The 16805-nt window shown below is 43.7% G+C and overlaps 1 protein-coding gene across 1 annotated transcript; it reads right to left on the bottom strand.

Moving 5' to 3' along the window:
- Positions 1 to 11815: 11815 nt before the first annotated feature.
- Positions 11816 to 16094, bottom strand: RPS21 (ribosomal protein S21). The gene is made up of 6 exons (XM_082065523.1): positions 16023 to 16094; positions 15724 to 15808; positions 14403 to 14466; positions 12744 to 12815; positions 12053 to 12108; positions 11816 to 11878 (listed from the first exon to the last, which is right to left on the bottom strand). The coding sequence occupies exons 2-6, from the start codon at positions 15771 to 15773 to the stop codon at positions 11869 to 11871; spliced, it is 252 nt and encodes an 83-aa protein (XP_081921649.1). The 5' UTR covers positions 15774 to 15808; positions 16023 to 16094; the 3' UTR covers positions 11816 to 11868.
- Positions 16095 to 16805: the final 711 nt, after the last annotated feature.

The following is a 16805-nucleotide window of genomic DNA, read 5'->3' as shown; positions in this document are numbered from 1 at the left end:
CAGAGTCGGCTTTATGTCACCCCTCTGATCTGCAGAGGGGAGTTTCTGGTGGTCTGGAGGAGCGCAGTGCTGAGCTCTGTGGTTTTGGGGGGATCTCACCCTCCTCTGGCGCTGGAAGCTCTCCAGGGAGATAATGCTGTCACTGAGAGATGAGCCCACTAGGACTGCTGGCACAGCATTTCTTTTCAAATGTAAACAGTTGTTCATGGTCCAAGAAAGCATTTCACACTGCCCAGCCCAAACGTTTAGAAAAACCCCTCCTCTCCCTGAGTCTTGCTTAAGAATCTCAATTTAATTTTCATTAAGTTAATGAGCTCTGGTGCTTTTCATCTGCCTTTTGGTTTCTGGACCATCTTTGTGGTGTACTTCAAGTTTTTCCTCACAGACTTCAGGAGCATAAATGCAGCTTTAAATAAAACGAAAGCTAAAAATTAAGCTGCAAGCAAAACATCTGATATTGCAAGACATGATAAAATCACAGGAGCTGGCAGGACTGGCAGGCTGCCCTCTCCTCCTCCATTCCTGGCCTATGTCCCTTTGTGAATTGGCCTTTGTTTGCTACAGATCCACTCTAGCGGTTTCTCACACCAGAAATTAAGCCCTGTTTCATACAAACCTGGCCCAGAGGCCTTTTGGCTTCTAGCCAGAACATACATAGCATTTCATTTTATTTGCTCTTCCCTTCTCAATCTCTCTCCCTTCAGGGTTCTGTTTTTTTTTTTTTTTTTCTTAAAAAAATCCTGATTTTACTGATTAAAGTGCTTACTTTCATGTCGATACATTTGTTTTGTACTGCCTTTGGGGTCATAAGGAAGTACAAATCATTTTGCATTTAAAGGGAGCTGGGAGAAAGCTGAGGAGAAAAAGGGATATTATCAAGCATTCCTTTGGTACTGACACACAGACACTGATATTAGCCTGGTGATGATTCAGGACTGGCAAGGAGGGCAATGGTATTTTCATACAATGAGACGGCCTGTGATGTGCCTGCAGCGGGCTGAGGGAACACGCTGTTATCAGCAGGGCCGTGCCAAAGGACATGCTGCGAGTGTGGCGGGACACGGGGTCCTGTCACAGCTGCTGCACGCCTGGGGACAGGCATCCGAGACAGGGTACATGGCCACACACACCCACTGCAATACACACTGCCGTTTCCCGAAGTGCTGGAGCCTCAAAATTACAGGGAAAATAGCACCCAACAAGCTGGTCTCTCAGCACAAACCCTGCGGTCCAGAAGGGAGCCAGATGCCTGACACCAGAGACAGTCACTCCAGACCATGCCTCTGCCAGATGTAATCGCCTGCATCTGGCACACACGTGCAGCCAGGCAGGGCCAGATTTCTTGTCCTACCAGACGTGTCCGTGCTGCCAGCTGCTTCCCACAGGGCTGCTCCTCTCCTGCTGCAGAACGTTGTTGGTTGCTTGGCTTTGCTCCCAGTGAACTTCTAGGCTGCTGCTGGACACCATCACCTTCCCAGAGGCAGGCACAGAGTCCTTCGCTGTTTTGCTGAGAATTAAGAAAATATCGGGTGAGGAATCTCTAAATGGAGACTGAGCAAAGCTAAACCTGCCCTCGCAGCTCGGTATAAATGTAGGCGGCTTCACAGTGAGATGGAAATCTGCATCTGAGGGCAAATGAATCCTGTCCCTCTTCCAAATGTGGGGGTCTGAGATCAGAGACCTTTCTGGTGCGCAGCTCACAGATGCTGCCACCTTCCTAATTCCCAAGGTTTGCGGGACACAGGACCAGCGGTGACATCCCAGAATTCGTGTGCTGTCCCCTGCACGCTTGCTCTGTGCAAGCACCTGTGCTCCTCAGGGCTGCCAGCACTTTGCTCTGAGACTGGCCTGTCTTTCTGGCTCTGGTTGCTCTCAGAGATCCCAAGACATAGCGTGAAATCTCTGATGAAGGAGAATAACCAGAATCAAATTGGGAAATATTAGAGGACTGTAGGACAAGAAATGTTTTCTTGAAGATTTACAGGTCTTCCTTCCCATTCTCTTCTTTTGTGCTCAGTTTGGATCTAATTACCACTTCCACCTTCAAGTTCTCTTCCCTGATCCTAGAGATCTGTGTGCAGGCCACTTCCAACAGATAACTAGTCCCTACCAAACCTTAACCAGCCCATTTCTTTCTCTCCCTCCTGCCTGTGAGATGAAACTTGTGCAATTCCCTGGTTGCTCCTCCATAAGGGCTGGTTCTACCACCTTGTCAGCTGAGAAGACCTGGACCCCGAAAGCATTTGCTGAAAAACATGGGAAAAACAGTTAAATCTACAAAGACCTCAAGCAGGCTAGAGAATGGTACCTTTATCCAAATCTGGAGTCAACTGTCTTTTTAAATCAATTTAAACTGAAATAAGATCCATTCTTCCCTTGTTCCCTCTCCAAAAATCAGCCGTGATCACAGGACACTCTCAGTTTCACAAAGGCTGGAGACCAGAATGGGCCTCTGGCACAAGTATTGGGCAATTTATTACAGGAGATTACACTCGGCGAGGGTGCTCATGTGGTTAGGATTTAACAGTCAATTAAATAACACCGACATTCCTAACAAAGAAGCTGGGATTAAGGAAGGACTCCAAAACTACTCCTTTTCCTTCCCGACTCTGATGCCAACCTTGGGAATCTCCCTGTTATTAGCCCAGGTGTTCGATTAAAGCCAACCGGAACAAATAAAATTGCTTCTGTAATTTCACTACAATGGTGATCAGACGGTCAGGGCTGCCCTGGGGCAGCCAGGCCCTTTGGAAACGTGCAGAGGAAGCTGTGCTGTGTCTTGGACTTCACCACAAGGATTCCAGCCATGTGTTCAGTGCAAGTGACTACGCTGTTTCTGCTCAGGTCATTTCAAATGAGGAGATAGGGAGGAACTACTTCTTTTCAAAATTAACCACTACCAGACAGTGCAGATGAATGCGGTGCTGCTGGTTAGAAAATGCACATCCAGCTGTGATCACCCATGATTTGCAAAGAACACGTGCAGTGCTTGTGCAGTGATCTGGACATCTGGGTCCTACATAGTGTATAGATACACAAAACCTTTCCCTTGCCAATCCCTTCCAGCAGGCAGCAGTACCTCCCTCCAGATCTCAGTACTGCTCACATCTACATCATTCTTTAACCATAAATCCACAGTTTTCCATAAGAAAGCTGCGTGTTTTGCTTTCTTTTTTTTTTTTTCCAAGCACTAAATATGAATTTTATCCCAAACATCTGTCTCACTTTTATTGAGCCATGATACCTCACTACAAATGCTTGAGGCAAACCCAGAATTGAGACACATAGATTACCATGGTGTGGACTCATGTCCTTCTCCTCAAGTAACCGTCATCTGCCAAGGAGCAGGGCAGCTCTGCATCTACACTGATAACACCAAAAGGGTGACAATGACACAGGAAGGTGATGCTGTCCATGTGTTCATGCTTCAAGGAGCATGGGACTGTTAGGTGTCTAATTACAAATCCCAGGAGAGACACTGGCACTGTGTCTTAATGAAGACTTTTCTTATTCCAACAGACATTTATGATTAGAAAATCAGATCCCAAAGTCAACATTTAAACAACCCCCATATTTCTGACATGTCATTTTTGCCAATATATGTTGTCTTACTCATTAGTGCATTTCCCATCCACCCAAGTGACAGCCAAACAGTAGTTTGAGCTTGTTTATTGGAACAGAAACACATTCTGCTCCTTCTCCCTAAGGCCACACAGAACTAGCACCCCCCCCAAACATTTTCCAGGAAGTAATGACTTTTGGGAACCCAAAAGATAGAATGGAAGGGGTTGCTCAGAACAAGCAGCTGTAGATCCCTTGGGGCAACACACAATGCAGAACGGGATGCTGCCTGACACTCTGTTTAAATTGGGTGGATTTATGAGCTTCTCTGATAACAACTGTTATCTGGAGGTAGAATCAGTTACTGCCGCCCCCTTTTGTTGGAATTTCTCTTGGTTTGTTCTGTTCCCAGCTCTGAGCACTTCTGGAGAGCGTTTGCTGGAGCTTTGTCATTTGCAAATTCACGAAGATGGGAATTGAAGTCTAATGGTATTCTGTGAATTTGCATTAAAGGCTCTATTGACCTCAGAGATCCAAGAAGTCTTTAGACTGGGCCAGAGTAGTAGGACCAAAGGTGGCAGCCACAACCATGTGCCTTGGAGTAGCAGCGGGTTGTACAATGATCCGTCCTTCGTGCCATTTGTGACTCCTGAATCCCAGCTACTGATACAAGAAATGGGTGACTGAGAACAGACTCCCCACAAGCGTTGCTTTTTGCCATTTGGAGTCCCCAGATACCAGAGGCACTATCTCAAGCTGCAGAGTGTTGTAAATCAGAGTCACTATTTCCAGCAGGCAACTTTGATAAGACCCCCTCTCAATACCCACCTCCTTAAGGAAGAAAAAATGCTCAAACAGCCCTACCCCTATAAATGGTACTGGATTCAAAAAAGAGAAAAAAGATACCTGGATTATTTTATTTGCATGTCCAGGATGGTGTAAAAATTCCCTGAAGAAAGCATAAAACCAGTGGTTAAAATAGTAAATTAGGACACCTGCCTCTCTCTCAACTCTACTGAGCAGATCTTCTTTAAAGAATATATTCCTTGTGTAGCAGTTATTCAAATAACCATGCCGCCTCATATTACATTCTATGAACACTCTTCAAATTGATTCAAAGCTTCCTAATTTTTTCATAACATTCATTTTAGAGATGGGTAAATTCTAGTATAGGATGTAGCAGTCGACTGGTCTTGCTCAAAACAAACCTGACTGTCAGAAGTAGAAACGAGGTCTCCTGAGCCCTGGCCCCAGTGTTCTAGTTTTTGTGAATGCCTGTGATGCACACTTGATGGGAAGCATGCCAGGAACAGCTCTCTGCTCAGCACAAACCAACAGCACTCCTTTTTACTTACTTTTTTTGTTAAAGGCACTGAAATCAATGAGGGTTGAGTATCAGACCAGGGACAAGACACAAGATTTCTGGTAAAGTGACAGAATTTGACATTTTTACATAAGTGCATGGAAAGTTGTTACACACATATGTGTATGAGACTTTCCTGGATATTTGAAGTTTTCACGGAATTAAGACTTAGGGCAGTGAGTCAGCACTGGTTCAAGCTGAGGCAAGGATTGACTCTGCTGTCAGGATAGTCTCAAACCAGCTTGAACACTAAAGCCCACAGAGATACATGACAAACAATGCATCCTTGAAAATAAAAAAATCTGCATCTAGGGCCTTAAGAACAAGCTGGGTTTGATACCAACCACTCAGCAGCCAAGATCAGAAGCAAACATTGGCCACAGTGTCATTATGGGTACACTGGCACCTGTCCCACACCCCCAAAGCCCTGGTTCCTGAAACCAGTGCAGCGTTTGGGAGAACATTAAAAAAAGATCATAAAAAAATAAATAAAAATGAAAGGGTTTGTGCCTAATGTGGTCACACGTATCACTTGGCAAGAAGGTGCCTGCTGAGATGTCATTTTTCTCTGCAATCAAAAGATCCAAGGCTTGGCGGCGTGGCCTTCTGCAGGGTCTCCAAAAAGAGATGTTTCCAGGAATGGGAACTCCGTGCTACAATGATCAAGTTCCCTCTCAGGTAACACACTTTGCAGCCTGGAAGCTGCTTCCTCAATCTGCCTGTTGTACTTTGCGTTTTAATCAGCACCATTTGTGATCAGCTTCCTTTTGTTTACTTATTTTTGAGTACAGGCAGTCTTAGTTCCTCGGAATTTGGTCAGCTTGCCTGGAAACTCTTCCAAATTGGAGATGACCAGCTGATGTACAGAACCGATGGTTCCAGGCACTTGAGAGCAGACACAAGGCAGCAGCAAAGTGACCCATGGGCAGACAGCGAACTGCAGCATCGGCTTTTTAAGGTTGTTATTTCCTCAGCACAGCTGGCCCGGGGGCTGCAGAGTCACAGATCTGGCTCCTGCGCCCGGCTGAGCCATCCAGCACAAATGACCCCATTTTCCCAGGAATGCGGAGGGAGTTTGCTGCAAGCACGGCTCCATTGGCCAGAACAGAAATCAGGCTTGTAAATCCCTTTCTTTTAGCACCAAACTAGTCAAAGGCAGAATTAAATCCTCAGCCTTTCTAGTCCTTGTAGAGGAAAGAACTGAATGAACCAGGGACAAGCTGCAAGTAATGACCTCTGCCACCGCCCCAGTGCACTAGCCAATTTGTTTTGAAGTGCTATTTTTATTCAGCCTCAGACATTTGAAACACTTTGCCTAGAGCATGAACTATCACATTTCCCAGCTCAAAGAGCATTCCATGCAGAGTTGCGCTAAACGCTTTGTTTTCTGAAATAAAACATGCAGTACCTTAGCATTTTTACTTGGCTTTACTTACCTGACAGGCACTGCAACCCATGAGAGAGAGCAATGCTCTGATTCACTTTGATCCCCGTGAGGATGCCAGCACATTCCCTTCTGGTACACAGCAACAGATGGATCAAGGTGCTTCTCAGGACTCTGGTGCCCTGTGAAAGCAGCAAAAAGATTATTGCATTTAGAGCCAGACAAGAGACCTGGGTATGAAACAGCTCAATTTTGATGCACATGGTGTGTCCTAGCACACAGTTTACAATCAGCTCAAAATGCATCAAAATGCAAAGTGTGAATTTTAACTCCATCCCTGCAATAATCCCCGATCGATGTCCAGCAAGCCTGGCCTTGCTGCGCCAGGATCTTTGTTCATCTTCTCAGAAGAACATCTGTGCTGGGTTAACAGATAATAAACACACAGGTCTGGGGCTCCAACGATCTGCATTTCAATCCTGGTGCTATCAGATGGCTATGGATGGCCATAACTCACTTTCCTGGGTGCGAAACAAGGATAAATACACAGATGTCCCTACAAAGCTGGTGGGGATCAGCCATGGGAGAAGCACAACACAAAAGCAAGGCACAACACATACAAAACCCCAACACTGACCTTATTACCCTGTTTCCCCGAAAATAAGACCTACCCCAGAAGTAAGTCCTAGCATGATTTTTTCAAGACTTTTGAGGATGCTCAAAATATAAGCCCCACTCAAAAAATAAGCCATAGTTACAGTTAATTTAAAAGTCAATTTAAATAGTGTCCAGGCAGCTATACATGTAAAAAAGTAATAGGTTTTGGAGCAAAAATTAATATAAAACCCTGTCTTATTTTTGGGGAAACAGGGTAATTGCTCTTAATTATTAAAATCCAAGTACCTGCTGTTTCTACTGAGAATTTAGCCAAGAACTCCTGCACAATATTAAACAATAATGTATTTCCCAGCAGGAAAAAAATGCCTAATTAGTTTCCTATGTTTTTTTCCACAGCTGATTAGTCCAACATACATATGGGGAAGCTGCCTCCCCTGGGATGCGTCAACGCAAACAGTCAGCAATGAATTAACTAAAATCAAACCCTCGCTTAACCCGTTCACAGTAATATTTGTAGCAGAGGTGTTTTTATCTCTGTGTGGCACTAAGAGTGGCAGCAACCGAACAAAACAGGAGGTGGGAACAGACAGCTCTCCCTGATATCCAACTGAAAAAACAAAATCACTGGCAAATCCAGCACAACAGCTCAGCTCAGAGCTCTAGGTAGGCTTTCGGCAGCCTCCAGCATCACTGCATGCCTTAGCAAAATAAACCATACTCCTCCTCACATGCCATCCCGGCTTCTTCTCTGCAGGGAGCACTAGTGGGACAGGCTCTGCTCCACACTCCTGGGGTAATGGATACACATGAAGGCAGCCCCCCCCCCCATTTTTGGCCCTTTTAATTCCTCTTCTCCTTTATTCCCAGAGCTCCTTTGTGCAGCAGGGAAACACGCTGCTCCTTGTCTTCTCCCAGCCTTGGCAGCGTTTTCCCTGTTCGGCACCTTGCAAGCAGAGCTGATGTTATCAACGCTGCCAATTCCGTGCCTCTGACAACAGAAGATGCAGTGGCCTGCTAACCCCAGACCTCTGATCACAACACACAGCTGAGATTGGCTAAAGCAGCTTTTCGACACCACGCAGTTCATTAAAAGTACCTCAAGGCTTAAAAGAAACAAAATCGGTATTGAGACATCAACAAGCTCCCACCAACGAACAAGGTGCTTTAAGTAGACAGGCTCTGCCCAAGCAGCAAAATTTTGGCCAAAGACACTAAAATAGCCCCAGTGAAATCAGATGTCTTCAGGATGCCCCTGCCAAGTCCTCGTAAGTAACAGGAAAGAATTTCACGACTTGGTGCAATGTAACCATGTAAGGACAACTCTGTCCATCTTGTACAGTATGAGTACAGTTCATTCCCTTTCATGGCTCTGGAAGATCTGAACTATTCCTGTCTCAGGGAAACAAAGAACATTTTACATCACAATACTAGAAAATGCAACTCAACATGGAGTTTTAAAGGGACACATGTTCTGCCTTGCAGGGATTCTGCAGGAATTTTTATAAGACCTCACGTGCTGCACAGTCTTGCTGGTGAAGACTGAATTCAGGAACCCTTTAGCACAGCACTGACCCATTTCCCATTGAATGAGGTTTCAGGACACGGCACCATAATATTTCATAAGCTTATTTTGACATGAAGCTAATGAAAAAGTAATTTATTTCATTTTTTTTTTTAATTCTAAAAACAGCAAGCAGAATTACAAAGCAAAGTTTTAGATTACAAAGTAATTCTTAAATACTTAATCAAAACGGAATTGTTAATTTGGTTTTGCTGTACACTAATGGAGTTTTACTGCTTAAAAAGCCATCTGAGAGACCGTGAGTTCATCTTGAACTTTAAGCCGTCAGTTCCCTTTGCCTGATGCAGGAATTCCACTGAAATCCACAGGGATGAACAGAGTCCCAGGGGATTAGAAGCAAGTCAACAATATTTAAACTCTTTGGTAAACCACTCATTTATCAGCAGTAAACAGTTACTGGTTTTATTTAAAGTTCTACCCTAATGCCAAGGCAGAAGCAGCTAATTTAAGATATGTCAGAAAGAAACATCAAGTCCAATTAAAACTTATCTCCCTTTACTGTGTATAAAGGAAAGTAATGAGGCTTGGACATAAGCCAAGCTGAAATCACTCCAGTTTGGAGACTGTATTTGTCTTTCCAAAACATAACTCAAAACTGAAGCGTGGGTTCATTTTTTTTTTCCTGAATGTGGTATTTACAAGGTATCTCCCCTGTATTTCTGTGTTATGTTCAACATTGAATTCAACATGAAGCCTTTTTTTGGTCTTTTTGGCTGAGTTCCCCCTTACTTGAAACATCCAGGAGTTCATCTTTAAAAGTTCTATCAGTTTGGAGGACAACTAGTAAATTCAAGTGTTATCAGTGGGATGACAGAACGTGCAACCAAAGATCTCTTAGTTTATATCCAGACAGTGGCTTACGCTTGAAATCCTAATTCACTTAATGACTTGAAAGAAACATGATTCGAATTAAAAAACCACAGCACACTGCAGTGACACATTAAGATGGCCTGATTTGCTATGCCTTGGCTCAATAGATGTTCATGGTATCAAGACAGGACCTTCTAAAGAAATACGCTGCATTTTGACATGTCTGAGAAGTCAGAAAAATGCAGATAAGGAGAAAGATCCTACACTGGGGTAGTTCAGTCATCGTCCTCCTCGGTTCAGAGACGAGAGCATCCCTGTTCCGGGCTCTCCTGAGAGAAGCCCAAGGCTTTTCCCACACCCACGTGCACCCACAGCAACTTGCTAACAAGTCAGAAATAAGCCACATGGAAACCAGCTCTACACAGAGACAGCTTATGGTATAAACAGGAAAGCATCACCAAAACAGTTTCTATCACCAGAGAAAACTTTGAGAGAGGGACTATGCAGAGATCTGGGTACAGACAACCAAAAAGGTCATCCCAAGGATGATCACACAGGAGTGAACACAGTGTAATCTGCATATAACCTCTCTCGGCAATTCTTGAGAACGCATGATCTGAAGGACGGCCTGTGTATGGTTGTAGATATTACATAATGGGTAAAATTCAGCTGTCAATGGAAGTTTTCAATACCTGTCATATAATGCTGGCATATTTTAAAATTACCAACATCACATATACATTCTGCTGAAGTGACAAACTCCAGCTGAGAACCTGCTGTGCGCAAACAAAATCTACCAAGGCAGAAGCAGCACATGGCAGAAGAATCCAGCCATTTCCTCTTGCAACACGAAAATCAGAGACATGACACCACTATGCATTGAAGTCCTTGCGGAATTATAGCCAAAGTAAATCAGAAATCTCTTTTCCCAACAGAGGTGCTAATGATTTTAACTAGATGCTTTAAGACACAGAAGTATCTTCTCTGAATGTTCTTTCCCCTTCCTCGCACCTGTATCTCAGTGCAGCAGTTGCTTCTTGCTTAACACCTACTGCAATCCGGTTTCTCAATTTCTGCAGACAATATAGGAAACAGAAAATTGTGGAGAGATTTTGCTAGAGAGCTTAATGTTGTTAAGACAACAAATTCTTAATACTGCTGAAAGCACTTGGGCCCACTGGAATGATGCATGAGATCCCAAAGGTTCATTAGCACAGCTAGAGCACCTTAAGCATTGCACTGTCCAAACATGGTGATACCAAAGGTGAATGTGAAGAGCTCATGGAAGAAAAAACAAAACAAAGCACAATGAACAAAACCCAACAGCAAAAAAAACCCCATAAAGGCCATGAAACAACTTGTTTCTGGTGTTTCTGGCACACAAAGCAGGAGCAAGTTCGAGGTGTCAGGATCCAGCACTGCCAGGTCAGGATGTTTGTACATCTTTTAAACGCTTGTGTTCAACAGCCCATCTGTGCTCTCAGCCCTGCAGGATCACCAGCTTCTTTCTAACCCAATATCTGAAGTTAACTCCTGGCAGTGACTCAGCAAAGCTTGTGGTTTGAATATCTGTAGCCTGAGCCAAGAAATCACATTTTTCTTTCACAATCACTGCCTCAGAAGCTTTCCATTATCAGAAAACCAACCAGTTCCAATTGACACTAAAGACCTGACATACAACAGGTAAAACCCTGAAGCAGCTCTTTCCACCTACATTATAAAAACTTGTGTGTCAGGCCACAAGTGTGAAGTGATAGAAATCAGCCCAAGACAGGGAACCAACAGAGGCACTGTCAGCAGGTGTAGTCAGTTGAACTGCTTGCATCCTCTCTCAATCCCACTAGCACAATAGCTGAAAAAAATAACATATCAGCCAGTAGAAAGACTACCTACCCCTCAAAGGACTATGAAGTAATTTACTAAAATATTGCCAAATGTAGAGTTATTTATCCTGAAATTATTTGCCTGCTTTTTAACATCAAGGTCTTTTATATAAGAGTAAAAATGTAAAACTTTAAAGAGTCTCATATGGCAATCAGTCTGAAGTATTTCTGGTCTTTTCCATGAATTCCAGTTTTAATAATTTGCTTCGAGAATGTGTGTCAATGGCAGTGGAAACAGCGAGCCTCTACCAGCAGAAAAAGCACTACACTTTGATATAATAACCAAAAGAATCCCCTTAGTTTTTCCAGTGAAAAAGCAGCAAGCCAAATTAGATTGCTACATTGCAAAATGTTCCATTACAGACCCATAAAGAAGCTGAGCTGCACTTGCAAAACCTTTTAAATCCAGAAGGAAAGATACTAGTGAACCAAAGAGTGAAGCTGAAATTCTTGATTTTCAACTCTGGTACTGCTTTACAAGCCAATTTGTTTTAAGAATTCACAATCAGAATCTGTATTTCTTTTGAAGACACACATTTCTAACTCCTTTCAGACTAGCTACATTAAATCAAACAATGTTTACAACTTGAACAAAAGACACAACACAATGTAGGTTGGTTTGAACTCTTTATTTTACATCAGATGTTCCATATTCGAGTTGCTTCGGTTAGAAGTTCCTAGAAGAAAATGAAACAAACATTGTTATTAGTTTGCTTCAACAGCTCAAGTAAATATTTTTGACCAACTGTGTAATCATCCTATAAACAGTCTATATATTTTAATCCTAAAAGTTGGATTTGGCTGTGGAAGTTACCCCTGCAAGAGTGAGAGGATAAGATAAACATACATACTTGGAAACAATTCCATCATTTTTTGCCAGACGCAGAATGGAGTCATCTGATTCACCCTTTAAAAAAAATAAAAGATGATTCTGAAGTGACCAAATAATTGCTGATACACATGAAAAAGAAAGACAGCTGCAGTGTTTAATGCTGGTAGGGAAATGCACAACGCTTTCCACAGATCACTATGTTTTGTATGCACAGATCAGCGTTTTCCAAACAAGCTGTTAAAATTCTTTGTCGTTGTTTAGGATAAGAAACAGTCTTAACTTGGTAGAATATGCACTTGCATTAACAAGATAATACTTCTGGGTAAGCAGACTACTGATGAACTCTAGGAAGATTGAACAAAATTCATTCACGGTAGCATCATCTCTAATAATTATAAAAAATAGGTATTAGTACCTTGGTACACTCTTATAAGAAAAAAAAAAAATCACATGCACCCTTCAGTGATTAAAAAACTAAACATAGGTAATTCTACAAATCAAAGGATTGAGGAAAAAAACAGAAGAAACAGATTCTTGCAAATGAATTTGTTCCCATCTTCACTCTGCCTTCATTATTCCCACAAAACACGCTTCCTCCAGAACGTGCTGAAGGCAGAATGTGTTTCAGGACCAAACAGAAATCTAAAAAAGTACTTACTAATCAATATAAAAGGAAGCACAATAATATTGTATGTCAAGAAAATACTTACCATTCTACGAATTGCTCCACAGATGGCGTATGTTTTGAACTGGCCATTTACTCTGCCTGTTACCTTGTCAACCTGTAATGACAAGTAAGTTACTCTACACAGATTCTCACAAGATTTTATATTTACATCACATTTGTCAAGCACCCAAAGATGCAAATGGCTTGTTAAATTCTGCAAACTACAAACGTCAAGGAAAACACTGAAGTTAAAGATAATTATAGAATATATTTTCACAGTGAATTTATAGTTTATTAGATAGTGCAGCTATAAAATTGAATAACAAGAACGCCGTAGAACACGGTAGCCAAATAGAAAATATCTGAGTTCTCAAAAACTAGAAAAGTTAAGTATAAAGTCTACCTGTGGATCCTACTGCCTTTGTTATTTTTTTTAATGTTTCTTTTAAGGTCAGAGTTATGGAAAACTGAAGTGAAGGAGGGAAAATGATGGTCTTGTTGGGCAGAAAAACAACCAACTTGAGAGAGACAAATTATCTCACTTCCTCCAATTGCTGAGAAATTTAACAGAAAAAAAGACTGAGCAATATAAATACTGAAATTAAACAGTGCAGTAAAGCCAGTAATATCATGTGGGTTTGTTTTCAAGATCTGCTAATCTCTGATCCTTTGAAGGTAAGAAATAGGGATCACTGAAGGAACAAAGCAGTGAATAAGAAAAGTATTTGCCTTATCACTTACAGGAAATTGCAAACAGCATTTTCAAAAACTATTTTTTAAGTCAGACAGATAACACAAGACATCCAGTTGTTTAAAAATACGGGAATGTAGTCTTGTGGTCTCCTATTCGAGAAGAAATAAATCAAGCTATATAGCTCACATAGGATAAGAACATTGTGTACACAGAATTCCTGCAAGATTAATACCAATAAACAAATGAAGGGGAAAAAAGCATGCTAAAAGGAGTTTAAATTAACTGGAGCCCATGTGCATTTGCTGGGATCCTGCAGGAGTCAAGGTTTTCTCAGCACATGTGTTAAGCTTGGAGGGATCCACAATAATTCTACCATGAGAAGATGAAATTAAACTCAGACAAGAACAAATTCCTTATGTTACAGAAAGAAAACCAGATACATGAATACCAAGTCGATGCAAATAGCCAGCCTGCCTCAGGAAAAATTCTAAGCATATAACATCCCAAGCGCTGAATTAATCAAACTGGATGCACACAAAACATAAGCAACTTCATTTGTCACCTAACAAGAGCAGCAGTGTCAAGTATTAACAGGAATGATTGAAGCAGAACACGGAAGATGGCATTTTAGTTAAGCAAAGAGGAACAGAAGTAGAGTTCTGCACTGGAAACTGTATCTTAAAAGTTTGGACAAACTAGAAAAAAGCACAAAGAATATCAACAAAAATACAAAATTAAAAAGGAGGGTGCACAGGGACAGACTGAAGAGCGGTTCTTTTTTAGACAGGTGAAGGTACAAGGAATAAGAATCAGCCAGAAGCAAACATTTCTTCTTTCCTTCTGGACAAGGAACTCTCTAATTCATAACTAAATGTCTAGTGTTCGGAAGTTGTGTTTAGTCAAACAGTGAAGCAGAGCTTTGTGCAGTTCCCTCTGCTTCTTAACCTCTATCAAAAGTTTAAAAGTGTGGCTGGCTCTCTCATCACATAGTTCTGTTACGGAACTTACCTCAGAAATGTTTATCTGGATAGAAGCATGATCCTTAGCACCAATTATTCGGTTGCTAGCAGAGCTAAGGAATAAAATCACAAGATATATTTAAACAAAGCCAAATCTACAGCAGCTAATTAAAGCTGCACAAGAAGTTTAGAGAACAGTTTAAGCTTTCAGAGCTCAGCAAATTTAAATGCAGTTTTAAGTAGATTTAAATGAGACTGTCACTTGGTAGCATCAGGCTAAGCTGCCAAATATCCCTTCACTTTGGTTTCCATGTGCCCAGTTCACCCCTATACAGTGCACACAGCAGCATGGTCCTTTAACACACAAAATATCAAGTTTTTCTTCTATAAAGTGCAAGGAAATACAGCAACCAAGGTCATTAATGAGAATGCAGTTTCTGTGCTTTTCATTGGGAGCAGCAGTTGGAAAAATCTTAGAAATCACAGGTTGCAAAAAATATTTGACTTGAATCTAATAAAACACATCCAAATGATTTATTTTCCAGTGACTTTTTAACACACACATTTACAAAAAGCTCCTCGCTCTCCATTTGCTGTAATCTCAAAATTGTACTTAAGATGTGCTACCAAGGTAATAAGCCATCACTCAAGAGGGTCATTATGAGCTTGTAGCACAGAAGTGTTCGTTTGCTTCTGAAACAAACCCTACAGGAGCTGCCACTGAATCATTTTGGTTGGAAGCGACCTTCAAGATTACCAAGTCCAACCATAGCCCAACTATAGCACTAAACCATGTCCCTAAGAACATCTGAACACCCTTTAAACCCCTCCAGGGATGGTGACTCCACCACTGCCCTGGGCAGCCTGTTCCAATGCCTGACAACCCTTTTGGTAAAGAATTTCTTCCCAATATCCAACCTCAACCTCCCCTGGTGCAACTTGAGGCCATTTCCTCTCATCCTGTCCCTTGTTCCTTGGGAGCAGAACCCAACCCCCCCTGGCTCCAAGCTCCTTTCAGGCAGTTCAGAGATCAGAAGGTCTCCCCTCAGCTCCTGTTCTCCAGCTGAACCCCCCAAGTCCCTCAGCCGCTCCCATCGCACTTGTGCTCCAGCCCCTCACCAGCTTTGTCACCTCCTCTGCACTCTCTTAGTATTTCAATGTCCTTCTTATGGTGAGGGGCCCAAAACTGAACAAAAGATTCAACTTAACCAAGGTATACTTATACTTTTTATACGTATACGTAATACTTATATTTATTTGGCAGCTTCTCTTCACTACTACAAAAAAAGAGGCTCTGGCACAGATCGTCCGGGCCTTGTGTCCCGGGTACAGATGCTGCAAACCCGCCGCCCGCTCAGGAAACCGCTCACCATTTCCGCGGCACGTAGAGGTCCACGAACTCCCCGGCGTCGTTCTGCATCTCGCTGCTGAGGCACCGGCGCCGAGCGGTAACTCCTGCAGGTGACAAGGCCGAGCTCAAGGGCCGGCCCCTACGGGAACCCGCCCCGCGGCGAGCGGGCCCAGCCCGGGACACGCCGCCCCATTCCCCGGCCTCACGGCAGCCCGGGAACCGAGGAGGGAACCGAGGAAGGCGCCTCCCCCGCCCCGCGGCGCCGCTCGGGCCGCCCCAAACGCTCCCCCCACGGCAGCGACACGACCGCGCTCCTACCTCGCGTGTGCGGCGGCGGAAAAGGATGAGCGGCAGAGGAACCGGAAATACGTCACGAGGGAGGAGAGCGCTTCCGGCGTGCCGCTGCGACGTCACAGGGCGGCAGCGCGGCCGTTAAATGTCCGTTAAACGGTCTCCATGGCTCCCCCTGCCCCCGCCCCTCCGGGAGCGGCATCGGCGCCGCCGCTGGGCCTCGTCCCGGCGGCCGGGGGGTTCGGAAAGGGGACCCACGCCCATCCGCCCCGGGGTCGCCGTTAGTGACCGGACGGCCATGGCTCCGTGAACGTGAGGGGACTCACAGAATGTGAGGGGTTGGAAGGGCCCTGGAAAGCTCATCCAGTCCAGTCCCCCCATGGAGCAGGAACACCCAGATGAGGTTACACAGGAAGGTGTCCAGGCGGGTTGGAATGTCTGCACAGAAGGAGACTCCACAACCTCCCTGGGCAGCCTGGGCCAGGCTCTGGCACTCTCACCATGAAGAAGTTTCTTCTCCTATTTAAGCGGAACCTCCTGTGTTGCAGTTTGTACCCATTGCCCCTTGTCCTTGTCCTCTTGTCCAGCTCCAGAGCCCCAGCTCCCTCAGCCTTTCCTCACACGGGAGATGCTCCACTCCCTTCAGCATCTTGGTGGCTGCGCTGGACTCTCTCCAGCAGTTCCCTGTCCTGCTGGAACTGAGGGGCCACAACTGGACACAATATTCCAGATGCGGTCTCACCAGGGCAGAGTAGTAATATAGAGTAATACACCCCAGGGTGCCATTGGCCTTCCTGGCTGCCAGGCCCC

The sequence above is a fragment of the Streptopelia decaocto genome (genome assembly GCF_964273445.1).
Source record: "Streptopelia decaocto genome assembly, chromosome: 14".
Classification (NCBI taxonomy): Eukaryota; Metazoa; Chordata; class Aves; order Columbiformes; family Columbidae; genus Streptopelia; species Streptopelia decaocto.
This window is presented reverse-complemented; position numbering and strand designations above follow the sequence as displayed.